The following is a 26576-nucleotide window of genomic DNA, read 5'->3' as shown; positions in this document are numbered from 1 at the left end:
AATTAAAGTGTTGCCTAAATTTGAACAACAGGATTAAGGAGTCTACAGCCATGCTTGTGGTTGTGAGGCTATACTCTGGCAGAGTACTGCTTTGAGTTCACCATGTGTTCATGGATGGATTACTGAATGGGCCTACCGGGCACAGGCCCAGGGGCCCCCCTGGCCTTCACCGACAAAATGTCACCCAAAAGACACGCACCAACCACAATGACTATGAAAAGGAGCAAAAAATTTGAAAAGACTCAAAATGTCTACAAAGAGACACAGAACGACTACTAACAAGAAATGTATCAGACACTGGGGTCAGATAAACAGATCTGCTTTATCTGTAAACAGGTGAATCCAGAGGGTTTAAACCCCTTTATAAGACCAATAACAAATCATGTAAAAAGTTCATAGCTGAAGATCTCAAAAATTGTTTCAGCGAGACATATCAACCCAACACACAGTCTTCATAAATCTTGTGAAAAGTATTGAAGGTGTAACACAGACAAGCTACATGATATATCACAAAATTAATCCATTCACCTCAACAAAATGCTGCTCCCTAAATTGGCACTCAGTAATAAAAATTTTGAGCACCCTTGATAGTAGATTTTGAGATATTTCAGAGAATAAGTGAAGACGGACTGGTGGAACTAGATAATAGATATTCATGAGATCACCAAAGTCATTAGAATTCCTCCTCCGGGGACCATTGGCATCTAGACTAAATTTCATGGCAACCAATCCGGTCATTGCCGAGAGATTTCAGCCTGAACCAAATTGCTGGACGGATCCAGCGACAGACAGACCAACATTGGCATCTCGAGCTGCGCTGCTTGTCTGACTGACAATGAGTTAAGACTTCTGCTTATAGAGACCAAATCCCAAGTACAAACATTTCCCAATTTGTCAGAACTATCATTCTTGTAAACAGAACAGAGGCATAAGCAGTCTCTCCGCCTTAAGTCCATAATGACAAGCTTCTTCTTGAACCCGACAAACTGTAGAGAGCTGTAGATCATCTAAATATGTGATGGCAGACTTTAACTCCTTATAAAGCAGCTGAGGGAGAAGATGTATGTATGCGGGCTCACTCGCGTCCTGCATAATGTCAAATCCTTGGATTACATCCACCGAAGGCTCTGAATATAAAGGCTGCAGAACAAGTGACAGGTGTAATCTGCCATATTACCTACATGAGCCATCGAGCTACACCCAGCGGGTGGGTAAAAAATCTGTTAGAAATGCGTGTGAGTCATTTAATTGCTATACTAGAACATGCTGCATCTCTTGGATAAGTGTTATCATAAATATAAACATAAGTAGATAAGGAGGAAGGCAGCAGTATTTCATTAAAACAATGTGGAGGCTTGATGTTTCACTGGAGGAGAATGTTTCTATTTGTCGCACACTCCCTTTGTGTTTATGCACGTCAAGCATTTCTACCATCTGCACTTGGAATACCTGTGGCGATGCTGTTCGCTGTTTTGTTTCCTTTTGGGGATAATTTATCTCACCTGCAATTTGTAAAGAAAAAATAGGAAAATCTCATAAAACTGTTTTGAGGATGCAATGAAAAAAAGCCTTTGCCTCTAAAACAGCATGAAGCCAATTCATTTAAGAGTTGTAGCAACACGGTGAGCAAGCTCAGTGTGCATGTAATGTCATTTGCAGATGCATGTGTTGCTTTTGCTGCTGCTTTTACCTTGATGATGACAAGGAGCAAAGAAAACCAGTGACCCTCTATAGTGACAAAGCGCTGAGGCGGAGATGCATAAAGGAAAAGGTTTGCTTGAATGTGCGGTGTGTTCTAATGCGTTAGGAAAAAGAGAAAAATGGCTCTGCTCTGCTCCTCTCCCCCACACTATTACCAGTCCTCAAAGCTCGCGCCGGCTCTCACCTATAGAAGCAACCTTGAATACTAAAGACGCAGAAGAAGGAGGCAGAAACTCAGAAGAATGAAGCAATCTTGCTGTCAAGAGCTAAAGCTTAATCCCATACAAAGCTCCCAGCCTTAATTTCACTCTCATCAGAGTCTTTCTCAGGTCTGCTATCTACGTTATACGTGAGCCTTCTTTACATTAAGGCTCCTCTTCGCCCTTTTATTACCTGGATACCTGTGACTGAGGCTGAGGAGAACTGGGTCTATGTCACTGAAGCACTATAACTCACTAGGTGGAGCATGGCACAAACACAGCAGGAGTCTTCAGTAAGCATGCTATATGTGAAAATAGAAAGAAACTGACTTTTTCTTACAGCTACGGATCAAAGCTAAGACCACTATGGGTTAATAACAGACTGTAACTAGTTGGTTACTTGTTGGTCCGACAGATGTTTGAGAGGAAAAAGTCACATTTTGCACATCTGGATAAAAGGCTTGTTATGGATGGTGACAAGGGTAGTCTTTAAATTAGGATGAATTGTGTGCTGCCACATTCTTCAGGCAACATAATTACAGTTTTAATAAAGTCACCAGAGTCACATGATTTCACACGACTTTATATTTGACAAAATAAAAAAGTCTCCCCTTTTTGATTTGAAAATACTTGATACCTTCCCCCAAGCTCAAAAATTAAATAGTATTCTATTTATGTTATTTAAAACGTGTGCCAAACACCAATTAATTTGCCTTAATTTCCTGAATCAACTAACATTATTAATTCCCAGTAAATCAACACAGATCCACTTTGTTTTAACCAATCTGACAGCATGCAAATCAAGTTACAGGAGAGAACCATGAAGCACGTACTTAACGCTGTTAAAATGGCATTGCATTTGGTGAAGACCACAATACGACAAGTTGAGGACTTGGAACGTGCAAAAAATAATGTGGTCGCAGCTCTGATTATTATATCAACAACAAGCTTCCACACACACTCTAAATAAGTGATGCCAGTGTACAGCAGAAACATTTGTTTATATTCAGTCATAATTTATTTTACACACCTGTGTTTATAAAGGCACACAAACATATTTTCATTTTACAGATTTATGTCAATTAACTGTAAATATTCATATTCTAAAATAACATTTTAACGGTTATGATTACAACCTTGTGTTTGCCATATTTCATGTCAAAATTCTAAATCGTTCACAACAATGGATGCAGTTACACTTAGCTGACAGGCAGACAGGCTACATTTCAAACATATCAGCATCTTAGGTTGTTGTGACAAGTTAAACACATGCCTGAAACCCACATGCCAAGTTATTATTAGAGAAACAGAATAATAAATTGCATGTCTATTTTTAAACCCCCAGAATGTGTGAAAAAAAAAAAGATTCTGCATGCAAAGGAAAAGTCTCAGCGACAATCCAGCAGCCACACACTGAAATACACTTAATGTGAAGGCGTAAACACACCAAAATATTCCAATATGCTTGTTTGTGTGCCAGCTAAATAAAGACATTTAAAGATAAAAGCAGCAGAGTGCTTACAGGCGTTCCTACAGCACGGTTGTGAATTCAGTAATCTCAGTAATCTTCAATGAGCGCCTCCCAACCACTGTTTTACTCTGTTAGAGGCTTAATACACGACATAATCCTGCTTTTTGTCATCTCAACTACAGATTTATCCTTGAATGCTCAGCAGGATCGTCTTTAAACTTAATTTTTTTGGAACAGTATAGGTAACGGCTGCCTCTCACAGTCACAATTGGTCTTGTAGGATTGTAAAATGAGATGAAAACAACAAGAACAATCTGTAACAACAATGACTAAAAGGAGAATTTGGTGCAAATCAATTCCCACTCTTGGTCAAACACAATATCCTAACAGGATAAAGTGACTTCCAGCTGATCATCGAGACAATAAGCATTCATACAAACAATCCTTCATTCAAGACCCAATTCTCAAATATCACTTTGATGCTCCTCACTGTGATATTAATAAAATAAACACCCAGTGATCCAGGAAAAAGAGCGTAAACGGGGACGTTGATCTTACTGACTTCAAGTCCAAAGATTGACCACAACGTACGGAGAGAAACAGCAACAAGTCTGCCAGGGGGGACTGCAACATCCTCAGACAAACCTTTAAGGTCTTCTGTGGTCAGCCAGTACAACATGTGCTGGAGGTATGGATTCATTGTTGTCTCACTATTGAGCTCTGAGGATTTTCTGTTTCACGCCTCTGTCTTGAAGCAGCAGAAAATATTGGTGGGTCGGGAGAAAAACACTCCTTGTGTATGTCTACATAAGATTTTCTTTTTTCTTAAAGGAAATAATTACATGGAGAGACTTGTAACAAGTACTTCTTGGTCACATTTATGACACAATTTGCCTCAATTGAAAGGATTTTAAAGGTTTAACTTAATTATTGTAACATATTCTATAAAATATGTAAATTTTCTATGAATTTAAAGGGAATAACAAGGTTTAACTTTAGCATTGCCCTATTGTCTGATGAATTTCAATATATTTTACATTATGCCAGTGTGTCCTAACTTGCCTCTGCCCTCTTTAACAAAGCAGAAACAACAGCAAACAACCAAAGGAAACAACAATGCGAGCGTCCAGCCTGATGTGTTTTCTTGTGGTCACATTCAGCTCTCAGTATCGTAGCGTACAACCTATAGGAGCATCTGTCAATGTGTTGCGTGCCATAATTAGCAGCAACCTTCCCCATGCGTCACGTAACTGAAGCCAAGGCTAGTGTTGATGAAAACGGTTTTGTTTGCTGGCCGAGACTAAAAGCGGCAGCTGTGGATGTTTCGGGCTGGATTCGAACCAGTAGAAACGGGATGCGATGCCGCTGCTCGCTGCTCTCTGGGAGGATTTCAGCACCCCCGACAAAAGGAACAGCTCCCCGCGAATCAAAGCAACACACACTGAATGGAAAGCACTCACCTCCAAGTGCGCACAGATAGGTGTAAACAAGCAAGAGGAGCCTCGGAGGGCTACATCCTGAGCCCAGGCGCTCCAGTTGCCACATCGTTAAAAGCAAAATATTGAGTGGAGGGGCTACAGCCCGGGTGCAGTTCTCAGTCGCTGTGCTGGTCTACATTTTTTCAGATTTTTGCCAACGACCAGCTGTTTGTGCATGACGTAATTGAGACGACGACGGGACAGCGCCTCCCCTTTGGCTTTGATTTGACAACCTCAATATGTCGACTTATTTCATTGGACCTCCGGCCCTGTCAGTCCGGGGACGGTGCAGACGTACATTGCACCACAAGGCTCGTCACTTCGGCGTCCGGGCCACCACACACACACACACACACACACACACACACACACACACACACACACACAGGGCCGAGCGTGGAGTACAGAGGCTGCAGCTGCCCCTGGAGGCTGCAGCTTCTTCACCCACCAGCCGGGACAGAAAGTTAGGTGGGAGTATTAAAACATGTGACCTGATCTGATCCTATGCAGCCCTCTGAACTCAGATACATCTGGATCCCGAGAAATAGCACAGTTTATCTTATTAAATTAGCAGCTTCTTCTGCATTGCAGTTTATTCCCTGTGCGTATAGAAGAGCTGCATTTATGAACTTTGGAATCACTGAGCTTTTTCTTTGTGCTTTTGTTTTTTCTCCATGTGCCGTGGAAAGATCACTGAACATGCCTACTTGGCACTGGCCGAGAGGTCAAAGGAGTCATGCGGCCCCTGGATCAGAGCTTTTATGTTAAGTGCCTGTTAAGATTTCTTGTTAGTAAGTCAATAAACCACAAATAGACTCAATATGACAACAAAGTGACTCAAAAATGAATAGAGAGGGAACAAAAAGTGGACAAATGGACACAAAATGAATAAAAAGAGACAAAAACACAAATACAAAGAGACAAAATGATGACAAACAGACACAAAATGACAAGATACATTACTAGCTTTAAATGTTTTATGGCTTTCAGAATATGTTCACATTAAACTGATTAGATTTGTAACTAACTCTCTTTCTCTCCGTTTCAGCTCTCCTTCCAGGCTAAAACAGCAGCTTTCTCCTCCCAAAACCTTTCAAAAGACTTTCATTTAAAATCTTAAAATAACAGACTTGTTTTGTCAGGTTATTTTCCCTATTTTTTGAGAATTCCTTATAAGCATGACAGACTGATTTTTTAGAAGTCTGCATTAGAGAGCAGGGTCAGTATGAAAATGTGCTTTACAGGGCTGATTGCTCAAATAGCAAAATTCTTTTTCTTGTTTTTGTTGATTTGTAACAAGGTAGGAACTATAAACAATACTATCCCAACCATTCCAGGCAGAGTAGACACACTTTGCTAACACTAGCATCATCTCATAGGCTAGAAGATCTTTCCAACAATATGCATCTTGTATGGAGTATAACTAAAACACAAGAAGGAAAATGAAAGAGCCAAAAATACTTACACACCGTAGATTTCAAAACTGTGAAAAAATAAAAATAGAAGGAATAGTTAGAAGGTGTGAAGAGGGTGTGACTGAGCATGTGCATGGTGCAGATGGCAAATGGCACAGGCACAATGTCTTTCTTTTCACTCACAAAAAATTGGGACTGTCCACACTAATCGGTCGCCCCTAATTTTGTTTGAATTGTCGGAGAACACAGCTGTAAAAAAAATCGTATAAATCATAAATCATAAAGGATCTTTACATACTCTATAGTGTATCTGTTATAAGTGTGGACATTTATTTTTACAACACAATTCTATCCCAGTCCTAGTTGGATTTGGATTTTAATGGAGTCTTATTAAGCCCAAAATAATTTCCCTATGTAGGAAAACATACTGTACATTTGTTTTTTTCATCCAATTTCATTTTAGCCCAAATAAAGCATAATATATTTCCTTATTTAGTGTTCTTAAAAACAATGCTATATGGTCTGTTTTTTGTCACTATGAAATATTCTTGCACCCACTGGTAACAAAACTAAATGTTGACTGCTCCATGGAGCAATAATAACACTGACATAGTTGCAGTGAAGTGAAAGGGGAGAGATCTGCTAATGTCTGCATCAGACAATAATCCATTTCCCTCCAGGAGCTGGACACTAAGACTGACTCAAATTCTCCGTCATGATTATTTTTAGGCTGTGGGGTGACTTCAACATGAGTCATAACTGTCCAAGTGGATCTGTCAAGAAAGTGAATGAGCTCCTGAATCAGGTTGAGTATAATTTATTTGACATAAATGAATCATTAAACTGAATTGTTCACGGTGAACTAAGAACAAATGTCTATGAGGTTGAGAATGATAAGTGGGCTGAATTTCACTTTGCCGCAAATTAGTTGCTGACCTCCCAGTTGCTGTTTTTTGGGTAAAGCAGCTCAGCCAACCAATATGTCTGGAGTTTGATTTGCTGCAGCTACTGACTACAGAATACCCTGCTATGAATTTCCTCAAGAAAGCCACATTAGGAAGGTATGCTTTGCTGTTTGCAGAGTGACATAAAAATGTTTACTTCAATACTTCATTGATCTAAAAAGCAGAAAATCTTCTTCTGCTTGCCCTCATCCACTTGAAGGTCAGCGAGAAAGATTCCTATTTAAGAGCTAGAGCTTGTATTATCTGGCACAGAGTTGACACCATTACAGCTCCATTTCAATCCCATCAAGCTTAGCCCAACAAAAATATTATGTAAAGTACATTTAGATGACCAAGTAACAAGAAATGAGGTGTACATTCTGCATTATTCATCACTTTGATGAAGGTATAGAGCAATGCAGCATGAAAATCTGAGAAAATCTCTGTTGTGGAACATTTGATAACTGGCATACAGTTGGCAGCGAACTTTACTCTGAAGTTTTTTCAACATTGTAAAAACTGCCAGATGCCCTGGATACCACGACCCACGCATAGCAACCTTTTGTGTATGGCTGGCCTCGCTATTAAGTGCTGCAATAATCAGCAGAGCTAGAATACAGCTCCACTGTGTCTGACTGAAATGGCCTGGCATGTCCTTCTTTAGCTGTGACATCATTTATCCTTGTGCAGAGACACTTTAAAGATGCACAGCACTGATACGACATGGCCAAAAATGGACTTCTAAGATGAAAAGCATTGTTGAGCTCTAAAGGTTTGACACTTTTGAACAAGGATTTTATGATTTAGGGGTTTTGGAACAAAGATATTCAAGTCTGGACACACTGGCTGCACATAGCTGTTAATGGGAGCATCTGTCTGTGTGTCTGGCAGCCTGTCCCGATGCCTTTAAATCCAGTGTATGCTGGGGGAGGCTGTCATCCTCCAGGTTGTGAAGTGTTGTACAACCTTAAAAGCCAGAATAATCAAATCAAAAGCTTGCCAGTGATTGTGACAAAAGGACAACCCCGTCCTTCTGTTAAAGGAGACCTGGAAGCCACCCAGTGAGTGATTATTACTGCAATTAAGAGCAGCCGCAGTCAGAGAGAAAGGTAAAGTCATAAATCTAGAGGAAAGTCATACACTTTTATAAATACCCCTCACCGATTAACATACATTCCTGTGCAGTTTCTTTATATCCCATGCCTTGAAATCGTACACACAAGACTTTTCTGAATCACAAGATCGCAACATCTCTGGCAAGTTTTTCTTCAGTAAAATGTAAACTTTTAAAACTGGTTCATGCTGTTTGGTAATGATCCCACAGTGACATTTGGTGGAAGAAGATGAAGCATAACCAGTGAACCGGTTTTTAAAAAATTGGTGGTAGGAGGTGGAGGAGGATGTGTGTGTGGGTGGCACACTCACACACACACGCACACATCACACACTTGAGTTATTTCTGTTCTCCCTAAGGTGAGGCTCTCTACAGCCTCAGTGTACCAGCCATACAGTCATACACAGAGGAGCATGAAGGGCTTCAAGTTAAGCATTTTAACCAGCTGGCTTCACAGGAAGACATTCAAACACTGAAATCCACTGCTGCACCTAATCCTCGGCCACTAAAAGTCCGACAGTATGGAGGAAAAACAATGTAACTTGTTGCCAAACTGAACTCAGATGTTCTATACAAATATGTGAGCATACCAACTGTGTGCAACATGTTCAGTTAAAGAGATAAATTGACAAAATGGAAAAGAGGGAGGGAAGGACAGGGTGGCCAGCTGGTAAAGTTAAGCACTCTTCCTCTGCGGCTCAGCTTCAGTACACAGCACACTCTGCCTGCAGCAGGTGATCTATAACGCTACATCCTCTTCCAGCCTGCTATAAAGCAATATTTGCACAATTAACATGAAAAGCAAACAGGAGGCTGACTTGCGTGGGATAATAAACCTACTAGAACCTCTGGACAAGAGATGTTACTCCAAGTGTGCATACAGAGATAACTGCAGCAAGCTTGGACCTCTTTAAGAATTTTTTTATTTTATGTTTTTCCTCAAAATAGCTCCTCTGTTAATACCAGAACACCACTGTGTTATCTAAAAGGCATTTAGCTTGAAAAAGGTTGAGTATGCTTCTCCCTTCCCTCTAGACTGCAACCAAACAGATATTTATAGCTAAACAGCGCCCCCTTATGAACAGTGTTTTTCAGGAGCAGCAGTAAAGATTCTGAATAAAGAGAAAGCAACTGGAATGTTTTCATATCTTTATAATTCATCATTTACAGTATTTGATTTTAAAAAACCAATCCAACTATGAGGGGAATAAAACAGAAAAGTACAGGTTGCATTTACACCGGAATAATAACAGTTAAGGCACAGCTTATTAGTGGAAATATCCCACAACACCAGCACACCATCCAATCACATCCCTATTCATCCAAGGTTGTGTGATTCTACATCAGTGATTTTTTTTTTTTTTTTTTTTCTGTCGCTCTTAATCTGGTGACACTTCACAAGTAAAACTATAAAGACTAGTTTAACTACAGTACATGTCCAACTCTAACAGGGACGGAGCACAACATCCTGTTTATTACATCCTGAACACTCCAAATCGTGTCTTCTTCGTCGGTGCGTTCAGTGCTGCACTGAGGCTCAGTCCCAAAACCAGACGAGTATCAGCGGGATCAATAATCCCATCATCCCACAGTCTGTAAAAACAAAAGCATCACATTATTAGATAGCACAATACACCAAAATAATATGATCAATCTTCTTGTAGATTTGTTGAAGGTCTATTTTAAATTACTTTAATACAGAAAACAGGATTTTGTTCTCCTTGTACACAAATGACTGTAATGTTTCACTTCAATACTGTTTTGCAGTATTTTAATGTAAACAAGCACTAATTCGAAATAACTGCACCATTAAATCTCTATGCCAAATTTCAGACTCCAAAGGCAAACACTGTTGCTGCTGGCTGTAACCAAAAATTACTTTCTACTGGGTACAATGGTGCCTCCTGCAAGGCTGTATGACCAACAGTTTGAGTTATGAAAGGGATGCGGATCAGGTTCTGTGTGTGTGCAGGTGAGGGGAAATTCACACCATTGAAACAAGAAATCGCTGCTGAGACCAATCATGTATCCCACAAGTCTACGACAAATGGTTCATGAGTTTAGGGATTGAATGGAAACTATGATGCCTTTGAACACCCTGCCTTTTCAATTTACCTTGGCAGCTGGATTCTTGTGATATTGTAAGATCACGTGAGAATCGCAGGATTACAAGATCACAAATCCCTCACATCAGGCTTCAAGTGATGTGTTAGAACAACTGGCTGTTCAGACACAACCATTCAGTGAGCTTTGAGGAGTTACTGTCGGGTACAACCGTGGTTTATGTGTGTATGCTTCATGTGTGAACAACATGAAGCAACATTCTAAACAACAATGACGACAATGACCATGGTGACGTAGTCTCAGATGGCAGCATCAGGTTACTTTTAATAAGCAGAGTTCATCTGAATTTATATATGATATGTCTTAGAGCAGTTTGTAGAGAATTTAAGTTTTGGTACACGTCATCTGTGAAACCATTTGGAAGTTATGCAGCATTTTGGGTTTTACCGCTGCCACACAGCTTTTAGCACATTGGCAGGAACACAGCACACACATTCTCACACACAAACTTGACCTCTATGCCAACTTTCAGCTGCCTAGGGTGAAAACTGTGGCCTCTAGAGGGTGGGGGAAGTTTTGTGGACCAACAGAGTGACGTACAGAGCTGCTAAAAGTGCCAAAAATGTATTGAATGTTTACAATAGTCAGTGTATTACAACCTAACAACCTCTTTTGAGAAAGGACATCACAAATCCTTTGATTTTCCCTCATCCACCAAGAGCATGGATGGCCAGCAAGACATTTTGATACGAATGGATACATTCGTGCATACATACATTACTGTCTAACACAAATTTGCTTTATTCTGAAAGGCCACCAGGGCCAAATTGATTGAATGATTATTATATTGGTGAGTGTCTTTAAAGTGGTCTTATTCTTGGCCACTAAAGCCAAATTCTTTTTCATCATCTCTACAATATGTAAATAGACTCATAGAATCGTCTTCAGGATCACAGGTGGTACAATCAACAAAATTCTTCTTAGACATCTCGTACATTTGGATAATGTTTATTTAGAGACCTTTTGACCTTCTGTGCTTTGTAAATCTTGATCAATCTCTTTATAGTTTAATGTATTCATTGTAAGTCTTCGTTGTGTTTTTTAACCTTTGTATTTACACGACTCTCCTGCAAATTACATTTTCAACTTCAGCAAGGCCCTTACTTGTTAAATACATATAAAATCTTTGATTTTCCTCCCAGCAGTGCAACATATACACACAATTCCCCACCATATGATGCATATTTTGTTTGTAACAACTCCATCTGATACGTGCTCTGCTAACGCACATAAAAATAGCCCACAGCACTAAATGAAAAGCAAAGAGGGCTCTTATTAGCTGAGCAACAGGACATCTAATTGAGAAGAATACACTCTGAACACAACACAACATCACTCCTCATGCATGAACATGAACATCATGGCTTTGAAAACCAGGATAACATGATGTGTTGAAACTATTTTAAAAAAAAACAAACAAGATGCTGGAGGCCTCTTGGTCCACTTTGCACAATACTGTCAATCCACAAAGAACATTTCCTCTCACTAAGTGTTTAAGTGCTGACTTTCTGACATTCAAAAACTTCATACCCTGTGTCAATGTTGTACAGCCTTTCGACGAATCATTTTTTCACAGACACACAGACACACTCACCTCGCACTAGAGAAGTATGGACTGCCTTCCGCTTCAAACCGCTGCACTATTGGTTTCTTCATGGCAGCTTCTTGTTCTGCTGTGAACTGTGAATAAATTGATAAAACAAAAAGGAAATGGTATTGTAGGTCTGCCAAACATAACTGCAGGGAAAAAAGTAACAGTCATGTTTATAATCCTCGTGAAGTTTCGATTCATTGCAAGGCTGTTAAATTAGACTGCTTTAGTTTTAGCTGGGAGGATATAATAAACTGCCAACTGAGTGTACACTGTATGTTGGTGCAGGCTGTTTTCATTGAATGTTTATTGTCATACCTGCTAAAAGTAATGCACTTATTCCACATAGGAGGGGTGGCTTATTACGACCTATAAAGATGTGTTGATCTCTAGTAGTCAAAGTAATTATGACATGAGTAAAGCACGAAGAGAGGTAATGAGGGATAAAGACAGACAAGGTCGGTGGACAAACAAACACAGGACTTGACCCAGGACACTGGCTTTTGTGCCCCCTTTGAAATCAACATTTTTATTTAGGGTGAACCTATAAATTATCTTCTGTACGTAAATATGTCACAGTCTATGTACATAAATGCATCAACACCTCGGTCACCTAAATAACTGTGTTCATATGGAAGTAGTTTTTAAAATCCTAACCGTGTTTCCTGTTTCTAACCTTATCCAAGTGATTTTGTTGCCTAAACCTAACCAAAGAGTTAAGTTTTATAAAGTAAACATGTGTGTACAAGCGTAATCATGGGACCGTTTCACAACATTAATTAGATATAATGCATATCATAAAACCTGTTCAAGAGAATAAACTGGTTGATTAGACAGTCAAATCATAAATATTTATACATTTTTCACAGTGTCACTGTGTCAATTATTCAGTTATATGTAGGGCTCTAGTGAATGTATTTTTTTGACACTTGAAGCTTCAAAGTCCTCGTATTTTATGACCTTATCACCCTAAACTTGTTCATCAGGGTTCAAATGTAAATACAAGTAGAACAAAGATGGTACAAAATATAAATTTACATTTATAAAGAAAAAAGAACTAATGATTAGTTTCCGTTGCAGCATATTGAATGCCGTATACTGTTAAACCATCACTGATTGAAAATCCTTCCATCAGGGCACTGGTGTGAGGTTTCATTCTGGCGCTATTAATGCGCTCTTAATACACCCATAACAGCATACCTGACACAATTTAATTATAGCCATTTGATGACTGCACTATTCAGGATAAGTCATCACTGTAACACTTAACACTGATATAATTTTATCCTTGTATAAGTGCCATGTCAAACCATTACTGAAAGAAAAGTGTCTTCATAATGTTTATGCTTTTGGCAGCAAATCCACAAAAGCTAATTTAAGCCTTTCCAAGAAAGCACAGACGGGATGATTAATGCGAATCGTTACCTCCTTTCCCTCACGTGCCCGCTGATCCTTGGTGATGGTGGCCAGGACGGTGGCTGCCTGCTCGCCGCCCATTACAGAGATTCGGGAATTTGGCCACATGTACAAGAATCGTGGGCTGTGGGGATGAATAAAGGGACTGTCAATGTGCTTGTTGTCTGCGGAGCTAGATTAGTCAGCTAAATCAAAGACTGGCAGATAATGCTCTACACACTTCAGTCCAGCAGCACAGAAGCTGTTTACAATCGCTAGTTTCAAAGTAGTCAAGATTAGTGTCACCTATTAAGTATCTGATCAAATGTCTTCCTTCTGTTCCCGAGTTATGGCGCTGAAAAATGGCCAGAAAAGTGTTTTTGTAGATTATGATACAAGGGAGTTGACCTTTTGGACATAAAATGTCATCAATTCATCATTTTATCCTTTTAGAAATTTGTGTGACAGTAGTCATAATTAATTAAAGAATCTTTGAGTTCTAGCCAAAAATGTGTCAGTGACCTTGACATTGAAATCCCCAGTTATCCCGTTTACAAGAACGGGGCGGACACATGGTCATAGTGATCCTGACCTATGACCAATAGATTCTGATCAGTTCATCCTTGAGTCCAAGTGGATGTTTGTGCCAAATATGGGAATAGGATGGACAAAAATCAAATTTTCCAAATCATTTTCCAAAATACTACATTTGTGCTTACATATATATTGGAAGCGCATGCTTGCTGTTAATTTTCTAAATGTATCTTAGGTAATGGAAAAGAAAAAAAGAGAAAAAGCTGAATGAGACACAGATGAGAAAGGCTTAATTTAATCAGACAACAGCTTCTCTCTGAACTATTCACAGAATATGCAAATTTTGCTATTTCGCAATGAAAGATGCAAGTACACACACACACACACGCACATGCACACAGCATATAAAGAGAGGCAAAGAGTGGTAGTCAGTGTCTGAAAATTCTAATTAAATGATGTTTTTATTATAAAAATGTGTTTATAACACTAAAAAGGTTCAAATATGAAAGCCTCTGTTTCTGCTGTTACAAAAGGTCATACCGACCTAAACATAAAAATCCAAGGGCACCTGATGCATATTATTCCACTTACTGAACAGTACATTCTGCACTCACAATCCAGACTGAGCTAATTACCTTACTGAATACTGAAGGTCTTGGCCAGGTTTCTATTTTGTTCACTTTTTTGTGATGCTACTGGTGCTGTGTGTTTTTTTATTTTTCATTAACTTCTTCATACCTGTAGGCTCTGCCGCACATGCCATAGTTTCCTGCACCATAGGAGCCGCCAATGATAACAGTAATCTTGGGTACATTGGCACAGGCAACTGCAGTTACCATCTTAGCTCCATCCTTGGCAATTCCTCCTGCTTCATACTCTCTACCCACCATGAAGCCTAAGAAAAAGATACAGTGGAGAGATAATACACGAAAAATGGATTGTCTTTGTGTGTTGCCATCTCAAGGGACAGTATCTAGGTGTTAAAAATACATGATCAATGATAAGCGGTTAAAAAACTGAGAGCATTTCATGAAAATAAATGTACATGGTGTCATATCTGATAATGAAGTGTGATATCATCACTTTGCCTTTATCACACATCACCTTGCAGTGTGTGATGACAAGCTTATATTAAATACAGGATTCATTAGCTGCCTAAGATCCCATTAAGCGCCACAACACCAACATGATATTTTAAGTAATCTAAACCGTGTGCCTCAATTTAACAAAGCTGCTCTGATGTTCTACAAGGACAAACATGTACATGTCAAAAAAATTGCCAGAAAATTATATAGTAATATTATTATTCCCCATTGAGCTATTTTGCCACATTGCTCTATCTGGTGGAAAATAGTAACAAAAAAAATATTTTTAAAGGGCTCTAGATTAAAAGCCTTATATAATAGAATGCATGATTTTATGCTCTAATGGCTGAGAGACCAAAATAATGTGGTTTTAATGGGTTTCACTGGGGACATTTTGTCTCCAAGGGTCTGCCAGGATGTCTTTCAGAGACAATTAGTATAGGAACACTTAAATAATAATAAATCTCTTTCATTATTGCTTTCACTATAGAAACAATAGAAAGATAAATAATCCCCTAACCTCAGATGTTAGGAATTCCCACTGACCTGTTATGTTTTGGAGGAAAATAAGTGGAATGTTTCTCTGGCAGCATAATTCGATGAAATGCGTTCCCTGGAAAGGAATCCAAATATTCAGTGAATCTACTATATTAGTACTGCAACAGCAAAACTGCCCAGAGGACAAAAGCACAGACATGCACTACAACAACTTAAAATAAAATGATAGGATGGTAATGATTTATTTTTCTTGGCACCTGAAGATAATAACAGGAATATAACCTGCACCAACAGAGAATATATATATATTCAAAGCGCACACAAGTGTAAATGCTGAACTGCCTCAGGTACTAGACGAGCGCCTGGGCTGTAGCTATACATATATACCTATACTGTCTGGAGGTGTGCTTTCATAGGAAGCTGGAACTTCTGGAGATGCTGGGAGCTGATTTGAAAGGCTGAATCAAACTAAATATGAAAACTGACAACCACTTCATGTTCATGAAACCTTTCGTTAAGTGTGTATCCCGTGAGCAGTTGGCCGCTTTTATCATCATCTGCAATACGAGTCGAGACCAGTCAGGACAGAAACGTATCAACTTGGGAGAGAGGTCACCTGGTTTCACATTGGTTTTGTACTTGCTAGATTTTACTTTGAATACGAAAGAGCTGAATGGCCTTCAGCCTCGCAGGAAAAAACCCACTGAACAACACAGAGCTGCCAGGAGCTATTGCACAGGAAAACAAGCACAAAAGACTGTGCACTGTGAGGAGACACCTCATTTCCATATACTTTGTATTGCTGAATTACTCAGGTGTTTTCTTTATTTTGGCAGTTACCTCTGCTGGCTTTCTTTCAGTGAAGCATCCTGCCTTGCATCGAAAAGAGTAAACAGAAGTTGGGAGACAGCGTGAAAGACGGCTGCTTATTAGAAACTGTCACCTGGTGAAAAATGATCCATCAGTTTGCTCCCAAATGTGCGCACAACAACAGAAATCTAATCTTTTCTCTCTTACCTCTCCCTTTCACAAACACCTGGGGAAAAGCTTTTAACAATTTAACAGTTTGCATAATAGAAGCCCTGGCACGTCTTAAGTGATGACAGCGTGTCTCAAAAATGCATCTCGAAAATGCAGCCTCTGTATTGATTTTTCTTGGATATGCTCTCTGAACATGTCTGTTCCACATCTGTGTCTGTCCCTTTCATCAGCAATTACCCTGATGAGACACCAATGCTCATACTGTCATATTGAGACCTCACAGATAATAATGAATCAGAGAAACCTTTTTTCCAGGTCAAGCTTGTAATCTAATTCAAAATGTGTTTGAAAAACGCATTAGTCTATAATCACAAATTCAGCTCCTCGTCGTTCCTAAGCCTGTGTAAAGTTCAGCTGTTCACGGGAGACTGGCTTGCAAATTAAGTGAGTTATATTGAATGAAAATTAAGATTGTCCCCTGTCCATGGTTTCTAAATGCTATGTTATTACAATGCCATTCATCAGAGTACTCCTGAGATGGCTCAGACAAGTACAATTTGAGAGCTTATTGTACGAGAGAAACTCTGCGCCTTGACTGTGAAAGGTCAATACAAACCTTCTACGAAGACTAAAGCTCCCTGAGGAGAAAAGTGTTGGTAGGCTGTGTAGTAAGCAGCAAGTCTCCGCGGATAAAACTATCTGAAGTGCTCCAGTATTCAGTTAAAGTCCTTGACATTTAGAGAAACACAGTACCAGTACAATGCTTATTTCTCTGAAAATTCAACTCAATCGTGAAGCTTAGCTTCTCACACTTAACACTGGCGATGCCTGTTTATTCATAACATCACAGGATCAAAGCTGTGGCATGGATGTTTTATGAAGCCCGGGGCAAATTTTAGGGATTTCTTCTAACACTGTAAAGATACTGTAAACAGGCTTTATAAATCCATATTTATTATTTAGACAACATTCACATTTATTGGTTCAGTCATCTTTAGGTATAAAGTATTTATTTACCTTTTTCGCAGACTCTGAAAACAGGACTCCGTTGTTGCCAATGATTCCGACAGGGTAACCAAATATTCTGGAAAATCCTGAACAGGTACATATTGAGGGTCAAATGTCAAAAGGTCGGTAGATTCAAAAAATTATGATTCTTTGGGTTGTGCAAATTAATAAAAAGGTTACTTCAAATACCTGTAACAAGTGTGTCTCCATAGAAAGCCTTGAACTCATCAAATTTGCTGCCATCTACAATTCTGGCGATGACCTGCAATCAAATGAAGAGAAGAAAATTGTAAAAGGCAGCCAAATACAGGCAAGCCAAGACTTGCATACCAAGTCTGCAATGTTTTCCTTTTTGTTTGCTTGTTTTAAACATAAATAATGGATATAATTTACTGCCACTAGGGGTTCTCTTAATCAAAACAATAACAAAAGATGGAATTTGGTTTTGGTCAGGAGGTTTTAACCAGGAGCTGAATTATCCAAGGAGGTCCTCTCTTGTCCAAAACAAACAGACAAGGTTATTCAAACTGGTAAAAACACTGAATTAAGCAGTTTCATGCTAAAAATGTGTGTTCCGGCACTGTAAGGCAGAAACAGGAGCTGCTGCGAGCTAATCACCTGGTCATGTTTGCTCCGCCTGTTTCTCTGATAACTTAAGATATTACATCTGATGATGGAAAAAAACCCCACAATGTGCAAAGGCGATATGATTATTGAAAGGCAACCAAATGAAATTAACTATAACCTTGATTAAAATTACAGATCTCTCTGAAATTATTTGGAAACATTTAGGATAATGTAAGTACACAACTCAAAAAAATATATAACATAGTTGGTTGAGACATGCAGAAAAGTTATATATAAAACCCATAAATAATACATTCTGGGATGTTACAGGCTAAGGCTGGTATTATCTCAATAATTCCGACGAAGGACTATTTCAAATGGGCCCCAAATACAGTTTTGTTTTGTTTTTAAAGGCTTGTAATTTCCTATAACAGAAACTACTCAAAGGGTTAGCATAAAGTGTACAAAAGAAGTAGACGTAGTCACTGTTTACTGAGGTGGGAAGTAACGTCAGACAGCTGAGTCGCCCCCTGCTGGTCATTAGAAAGAATGCAGGTTTAAGGCACTTCACCCTTGGATTCACTTTTCAGATCCTTGTCTGAGTTGCTGCTAAAGTGGCAGAAAGTATTTACAGCAGCATGGTGGTGTATGTTTAACCAGCTCAATAAATTACAATCCCCATGTTCATGGTAATACAGGAATATGTTACCCAGTGCAGCAGAGTGGCTCATTGTCATTGATGTGTTTTTAATAGCTTTTGGACAACAATGGAGTTCTATGGCACAGAGGAATAAGCAATGTCAGGCTCTGGCTACAGGGAAAAGACTTGTTAGTTGGATCAATTAATTGTTGGTTTTGGTCTTTTAATGGAACGGTTCATAATACGAAGATATATAAACTCACCAGACTGGTGCTTTAAACAATTTAACTTAAAGTGATTCAAGTGTGCCCTGTGTTGAAAAGCCTATTACAGTTGAAAAAACTCCTGTAAAGGGGGAGCAGCCACTTGATCTTGTATCCTAAATGAACTGCCAATACTGTTTTACACTACAAACAGTTTGACATCTGTAGAGTTAGCAGTAATTCTCACTCCTGGGTCTACATCAAGAATCAAAGGAATCGGCTTTAAACCAAATGAGAACATCTGGCGAGCCCTGCCAGACAGAGCAAGAAACAAAGTGATTGATGCTGGCTGTCCATTATTGACTCAGCTCCTGACAGGGACAACTGACAGTTAAATATTGTTTACAGTGCATTCTCAACCTGAAAACGCTAGGTTTGTTTGTTTATTTATTTCATAAATTGTAAGATTAACACAGAGGTGCAAAGTGTGTATATTATAACCACCATTTTGTGGTGGTAATACTATAACAAATCAATCAAAGTATTTACAACTTCAAAGGTGACTCCACCAGAATAAAAACAACATTATTAATAAACTGCCAGATCGTTTAGTTGAACATCTAGAATACAGTGTTGCCATGTTGAAATTTCTTTTTAGAAACGAAGAGAACGTTTTTTTTGGAGTACAGACTGTAACTTTTTTTCTTTCCCCTTTGAGACAGTGCACAGGAAACTGGACAAATACCTCTCTGACATCAAAGTTGCGTTTCAAGTTAGCTCCAACTATGCCATAGAGTTCATCCGCTGGGTAGAGCGGGGCTTCAGTCGGTTCTGTGGTGACCTGAAAAATAGAACAGACTCCACGTCAACAGAAAGCACAGAGAGCTTGACTTTGTGGAATATAAGAAGGTGATTGTTAATGATCGTCATCTTTGGACTGACCTCAATATTTTTCCTGTAGTTGAGGCTTCTCACTGCTTTTCTTGCTAAATGGAGTGCGTGGTTGTCATCTAATGCATAGTGGTCTGTCACGCCAGATTTTCTGAAAAAATAAAACAACAAATCAAACACTAAAAAAATTGTGAAAGCAAAGACATCATTGCTTAAAAATAACACTTAGAGAGCCACATACATATGATGTCACCATTTTAAATGAAACAGTATTTAAATCTGTTAATGTAAACATCTGACCTTTTCTGACCATTTTATTGTGTTATAAAAATACTGAGATCAATGCACAGAGAAAAAAAAATCAAAAAAAGTGAGTCAGACAACAGATGATAAAGAGAAACTTTTGCAATTTTCAACCGGCTTTCTATCATTGCAGTGGCAGGCTGGGCGCTGGCCAAACACTGTTCATCTGCAGATACTACCCACAATGCAATGAAGCAAAGCCAGCTGAGAATAAGGAAAGTTTTTCCTTTAATGACTTTTAATTGAGCAACCTTTCTCTAAAAGCAAAAACATGAGATTAATTTAAAAAACCCACGCATGCAATTTAATGTTCAACACTGTTATTTCATACTTGCAGTGAAGATCAGCACCACCAAGGTCCTCTGCAGAAACTTCTTCCCCGGTGGCAGCTTTCACCTGTAAATACAAAAGCAAGGAGACTCTCAGACAACACATTTGTGAGGTATATTCCACCAGTAGTAGTGTCTGCTACCATGTAGCAATTTACTGCACTGCTTTAATGAAATAAAAACAACTACATGGCATTAGTGAGATATTTCTTGTGCTTAATTTATAAACCTAATATATAATATACTGTATGAACCACCATTTAACAAACAGGTGTACGAGTCAACTTTATTGTCAAACTTTCATCTTAGTCTTATATAATTAAACAACAAAAATATATCCTACCAATGGAGGTCCTCCAAGGAAAATAGTTCCTTGCTTGCGCACAATGATGCTCTCATCTGCCATGGCAGGTACGTACGCTCCTCCAGCAGTGCAGGAGCCCATCACAACTGCAATCTGAAAGAGTCAAGAAAAGTCTAATATTATCAATGGACACCCAAGATGTTGACAGTGTGCTACCACCTCAAGGACAACTTGGCTTTAAGCGAGCTTGTAGCTTCACACTTGATTGTTCCAGCAGGGATTCAAATGCAGTATTGATTTGACACTCTATCTTCAATGGTCCTGTCATTACAGGCCTTTTCGGTGAAGAATTGAATTGTCAATGCAGTTAATAACAATGAAATGGGCACTTTCAACTGAAATTGGTAATACAGAAATCTAGTGGGAAATGTGACAGTACTGCTAAACACAAGAAAAAAAACCTTAAGAAAAAAGGCTTGAATAAGTTAGTTTTAATCATTAAGGAATTAATGGGCATTCAGTTTGTTGAAGTTGTATTAACATACTGAGCTGTGTTGAAAACCCTCGGGTCTCCTAGAGAGAAAATACCTGATTCTTCTACTGCATTTATCACATTCTTCAGCTCCCACACAAACTGACTCTTTTTTGTTTTGGTTTTGAACACAAGGATGTCTATTCTTCAACAGTCAATATCAAGATGGATCAGTTGCCAGCAGACAATAAAAAGATGAATAGCCTCCAGTAGTGCAGTCCATTTAAATTTACCATCCCCGCTATTTCTGATATAACTTTTCAGACAACCCTGTCTGCCTCGAAGAACTGATCCATGAATCAACCCAAAGTTATTTTAAATACAACAAAACGTACTAAGACAGTAACAAGAGGAAACAATAAAAAAACAATGGCCAAAGGTAGAAGAGCCGTAGTGAAGTCTCATCTGATTGAAATGTTATGTGTTCAACATGTGAAATATGATAAGCATCACCTGTGCAATTCCCTCTGAAGACAGCCTGGCCTGGTTGTAGAAAATACGTCCAAAGTGATCTCTGTCTGGAAAGACGTCGGCCTGTCTGGGGAGATTGGCACCTCCTGAATCCACTAGAGGAGTCAAGAACATCAGGCTATTTAGAGACATCTGATTATTATTAACATCTGGCCTCTGGCTACATTACAGACACTCTGCCTTCCATATATGATAAAAACTGAAAAGCCTTAACGAGGGAATTTTGGGATGACCCAAGTTTACACTTTTTTTTCTAAAGGGCTCTTTGATTTCAACTACTGCAGAGGAAACCTTGCTGATAAAGTAACTGAATTTCATAAACTCAATCCAACATCCAATATGCTAATTTAATAGTTGCAGAAATACAATATTTCTCTTGACTTTCATATTTATGGTTAGTTCTGCCAGTGAGAGTATTTTTTCTCCCTTTTGCGACTAAAAGGTTTCTTGTTTTACCAAACCCTTTCAATAATAGAAAAACTCACCTAAGTAAATGCATGGCAAGTGGTTCTGCTGGGCTATTTCTTGTGCACGAAGGTGTTTCTTCACTGTAATTGGGAAGTATGTTCCCCCTTTGACAGTAGCATCATTTGCAACAATAACACATTCCACCCTGTGAGAAATAACAATAAAAAACATTAAATTATGTGATGCACCTGGTGTTCCGAAGGGAAATCTCAATGGAAATTAACCAAAAAGCTAATTACAAGTCACAAAGATGAAATTAACACCGCATGAAATTATCATAGACTCAGAAATGTGAATATTTTGCATCTAGTTATGACATTTAAAGATGCATAGACACTGGCTGAAAATCCATTTTATTGTGTAGTTTGTTTTTAGCAATATTACCTACCTATTCATAGTGCTTACCCTGAAACCCGCCCAATCCCGGTAAGTATACCGCCTGCTGGGACGTCCTCTTTTCCATACAATTCATATGCGGCAAACTGAGAGAATTCCAAGAAGGGGGTCCTGCAACAAAACCAGATGAGTACCCATGTAACACATGCAATTTAAAATAGCTACTCTCCTCCCCCTGTTCTCAGCGTACAGGAGAGTGTGTACAGCATGAGTCATAAGAACTACCTGCACCATGGTTCTTGTAATGATAACAAACAAGAGCACTACAAATCCTTTGCATGTGCTGGGTTCTGTGTGAGTCAGCCAAGAATTTCTAATCAAAGATGGAAGTAGACGACACTGTACCCTGGATCCAGCAGTCTGTCTATACGCTCTCTAGGAAGCAGTTTCCCACGAGAAGTATGAAGTCTTCTGGCTTTCTCTCCCCCACCTACAAATAAACAGAATGTTAACATTTTAGCAACACTTTGAATAGTCCATTGTTCATTTAGTATGTGTCAAAGTGAATATCCTAACCAAAAACACAATCCCATACCCTACACATTAAAACAAAGATAAACATTTAGCATGTATGCACCACTTTACTTTACTTTTTATCGTCATAAAACTCACTGTAACTAAACACAGTTATCTTTTCAAAGTTAGATAAGTACCAGCATTGGAATATCTACTGCAAATAAAAGTGTGACTGGCCGTGTTGACACACAGCGCAAGAGGTTTTACCCTTCATTCTTTTAAAAAAGTTAACTGAGAACCAGTTGTAAATTTCAGTTTGCCTATTTACAAGTTAGAGCAGCGCTTAAAGCCACAAGTGGATCCTAAGCAGCTAAATTAGAACAGATAAGTACAAAAAGGTGTTTTGTCAATAGTTTCATCATGCAAATGGCTTGAACTTGGTCATCCAAATTCCACTGCTGGAATGAAAACACAAAGTGGTGAATTTAAACATACTGCAAGGATTTTTTTTAACTGGTTATTAAGTTTAATACATTAAGAGACATGGCCTGAGATCAATAAGTGAATGCATGCTGGTGGCCAAGACAAAGTTTACTTGGTTTCCCCATCATTATATTATTACAGGTATAAATATTACATAGCCATAAATATATAACCTAATCAAATAGCTGTTTAAAAAAAAAGAAAAATAGTACTTAAAATAAGTGTCTTTATTTCACTAGTTTCCAAAACATGCTGTTGGTGGAAACAAAAATCAACACAAAATTAAAGACCCTTGTAGTTGTGTTAAGATCTGTGTAGTGTGTAATCCATTATGTGCTCACACTTACCCAATTTAACATTCTCTGTCCGGCTTTTAAGTTCGTCGACAAGAACTTGCATTCGCTCATAATTATCCTGGAACACAAGAATATACAGAATGTTGCTTCAGGTTGTATGATTTATACTGATGACATTCTGTGGCAGACATAGCACCACATTAAGGAACTAATGACTGAATTAAGTTAATGCAGTCAACCTTAACAAGCAGGCTGCAAGCAAAGTGTTAAAGTCATATACATATATAGTAGAGGGGGTAATTTCCCAAACACATGTATATTAATCATTAACTGCTAATGACAGAAACATGATTAACATTAGCATATTCACACCACAAACACCACTCAGCCCTAACAGTTACTTGGCACATGGTCCAAATACTACTTACGAACCACATAATACAAAGAAAATTACTACAAGACCAGTGCTTTAAACTGAAATCGGTTGTAATTTGCAATAACACCCAATCATCTTCTGAGTGGGCGAGCATCATGACAGCATTTTCTTTCTCCCATGACAACAGAAGACAAGTTATGATTATGAAGCTAATTAAATTGTTAAAGTCAACTCTTAGACCATTTACAATAGATTAGTTTACAACCCCCTCAATACTATCTTAAAAGTGTATTTGTCAGGAAGAAATGAAAAAGGTCTAGAACATAGCTGTCATAACACTGACTTACCATGGGACCAAAACACTTGATAGACATTTTTAATAGGCAGTCTTTTTCCAAACTGTAAATATAAAGAAAATGTGTCTGTGCTGCCATCCAGTGAGATTTTTTGGTGTTGCGTCTGTAAGGTTCTTGGTAACTGAATGTGGACAATATGTACCAATAGTTACACTAATGCATCTTGCAGTGACTAGTATTTTCAGAGGTTCTAATTGAACATCAAATTATGTTTATGATAGAGTTTGCTCTTTATGCATTTATTTTTGTTTTTTACTTGTCAGTTATACTGTGCGAAGCACAGATTCTTCAGTCTGGTGACTGAACACCACAACTAGTAATTCACACCTCCACCTAGGAGGCACTGAATACAATCCCAGTTATGAAAGGTTTTCACAACATTCAAGGTTTTCACAACATTTGTCAAGGATGCATGCAGAAGAATTGCAATTACATATCAGTAAACTGCTTTGGTGAAATAAATAACTTCAGGACTATTCTACTGAGCTGAAGCTGTGTCTACCTGCTGAAAGGGACGAAGGATGGTTAATGGTAAATGTGCAGCTGTCAGGCTAACTTAGTATGATGATGCCAAGACCTTGGCTGAGTGAAAGCCCAAGGTTTTGACCTCTTGTAGCGAGTAAACAAGCTACAATAAGCCTATGCGTGGTTAAATAACTAAATAAACTAATGCTTCCCAACATTAGCTGACCTTAGCGTGGTTTTACACCTGCCTGTCAGTTGTGTGGTTAACCACATAGCGTTGACATTAGCAGCGAGTCCAGCTGCTGATAGTTTGGCTAGTTGACGTTAGCAACATACTAACCTACCTGATATTCAGAAGACAATTTATCCGTCTGAGAGCCGAGACGAGCTACTTTATCGGCGTAGTACGACCGTGTGCAGGCCAAAGGCAGACTCCTGCAACGAAGCAACCACGGTCTGACCGCCCGTAGAAGCATTTTGATGCTCACGTCAGTCTAAATGTGCAATTTGTAACGGCTAGCTTGTCAGCTAACCTAGCAGTGGTCTTCTTCTGTGGTTATTGTTAGTCGGAGTAAAGCTCTAGGTCGCCACCTGCTGTTTCTAAAACTTGCCTACATGCACTCAACAGACGGAGAGTCGGGAGCATTTTATACAGTCTATGGTCGTGAGATGCACAAGTGATAGTTAGGGCCACGGGGCAATCGCACCGAGCACTGTTATACTGTGGATTTTTTCTTCTTCCTCTTCCGGACACAATTTCGTCCCGCTACTAGACAAATTATACATCAAAACGTGCGGTTTGATCGGGATCAGTGTGCTGTTAACTTTTCTCTACGGAATACGAAAACTGCCCAAAATTTTGCATTGAAGTGATTGGGACGGCCGAAAAAAAATGAGCGAAAAAGAACAATAATTGGAGATTTTCAAACGTCTACTTCACCTAGAGACTCCATTTAAACTTTAAACAGTAGAATTACTGGATTAATTAGTATTAATCCACGTTTCGATATAGTTTTTTTAATCAATCCCTGTTCAATGACCATGATCATTTTTGGAGAAATTCTGAGATTATAATGGGTGTGTATTGCATGGAATGTTAGTGTCACAGTGTGTGACATCATCGCCAGAGTGTAGAGGGAGAGAAAAAATTGTCAAAAAATAAATTTGGAAACTGCGCTCCAGGCCGCAAATTCCACTTTACAGAAATAATTTATACATAGAAACTTAGGAAAATTTGTCTTCTCACTTACAATCCCCTGGTAAAGCTCTCAGAACTATAGTTTGGGCATAGGACGCATAGATGCGCCACCAACACGCACCAAAAGCCTCATTGACAGCCATATTAAAAAGGCAGGAAGATTTCTGTAGAAAAGCATATTTAACAGATTGCTCTTATAAAGCTATTTTTCTTCACAAAAAAAAACATATGTAGCTGTTCAGGAAGAACTCAGGATGCTCAAAGTGAAATCGGATCAATGATAGGTATTATGGTTTTGCCCAA

At 38.8% G+C, this 26576-nt stretch overlaps 2 protein-coding genes across 3 annotated transcripts in view; both read right to left on the bottom strand.

The window, feature by feature from the left end:
• Positions 1-5020, bottom strand: part of tmem8b (transmembrane protein 8B) — a 44480-nt gene extending 39460 nt beyond the window's left edge. The window contains exon 1 of one of the 2 annotated variants that reach the window (XM_059337695.1): positions 4833-5020. In XM_059337695.1, coding sequence (XP_059193678.1) covers positions 4833-4917 — 85 coding nt within the window. In that variant the 5' untranslated portion in view covers positions 4918-5020. Of the gene's footprint in view, positions 1-4017; positions 4098-4832 lie in introns of those variants that run through there. The other variant, XM_059337696.1, reaches the window with a different exon arrangement.
• A 4439-nt stretch (positions 5021-9459) lies between these two features.
• mccc2 (methylcrotonyl-CoA carboxylase subunit 2) lies at positions 9460-25678 on the bottom strand. Its single transcript, XM_059337773.1, has 17 exons — positions 25420-25678; positions 23930-23996; positions 22989-23073; positions 22653-22754; positions 22265-22392; positions 21762-21874; positions 20816-20929; positions 20475-20539; positions 19892-19991; positions 19695-19790; positions 17729-17801; positions 17549-17625; positions 15599-15665; positions 14706-14862; positions 13464-13578; positions 12042-12127; positions 9460-9916 (listed from the first exon to the last, which is right to left on the bottom strand). Exons 1-17 carry the CDS (start codon positions 25549-25551, stop codon positions 9799-9801), a joined length of 1695 nt encoding a protein of 564 aa, XP_059193756.1. The 5' UTR covers positions 25552-25678; the 3' UTR covers positions 9460-9798.
• Positions 25679-26576: the final 898 nt, after the last annotated feature.

The sequence above is a fragment of the Centropristis striata genome, chromosome 7 (assembly GCF_030273125.1).
Source record: "Centropristis striata isolate RG_2023a ecotype Rhode Island chromosome 7, C.striata_1.0, whole genome shotgun sequence".
In the NCBI taxonomy this organism is placed as follows: domain Eukaryota; kingdom Metazoa; phylum Chordata; class Actinopteri; order Perciformes; family Serranidae; genus Centropristis; species Centropristis striata.
The sequence above is the reverse complement of the archived record's forward strand: the minus strand, read 5'-3'. Positions and strand labels throughout refer to the sequence as shown.

Excerpts from the sequence above, each read along its gene's own strand:
- mccc2 (XM_059337773.1), bottom strand. The coding sequence starts at position 25,551 with ATGCTTCTACGGGCGGTCAGACCGTGGTTGCTTCGTTGCAGGAGTCTG. Across the intron at positions 21,875-22,264 it reads CTTGCCATGCATTTACTTAG|TGGATTCAGGAGGTGCCAAT; the intron begins GTGAGTTTTTCT and ends TGACTCCTCTAG. Across the intron at positions 19,992-20,474 it reads GGTGCTGATCTTCACTGCAA|AAAATCTGGCGTGACAGACC; the intron begins GTATGAAATAAC and ends TTATTTTTTCAG.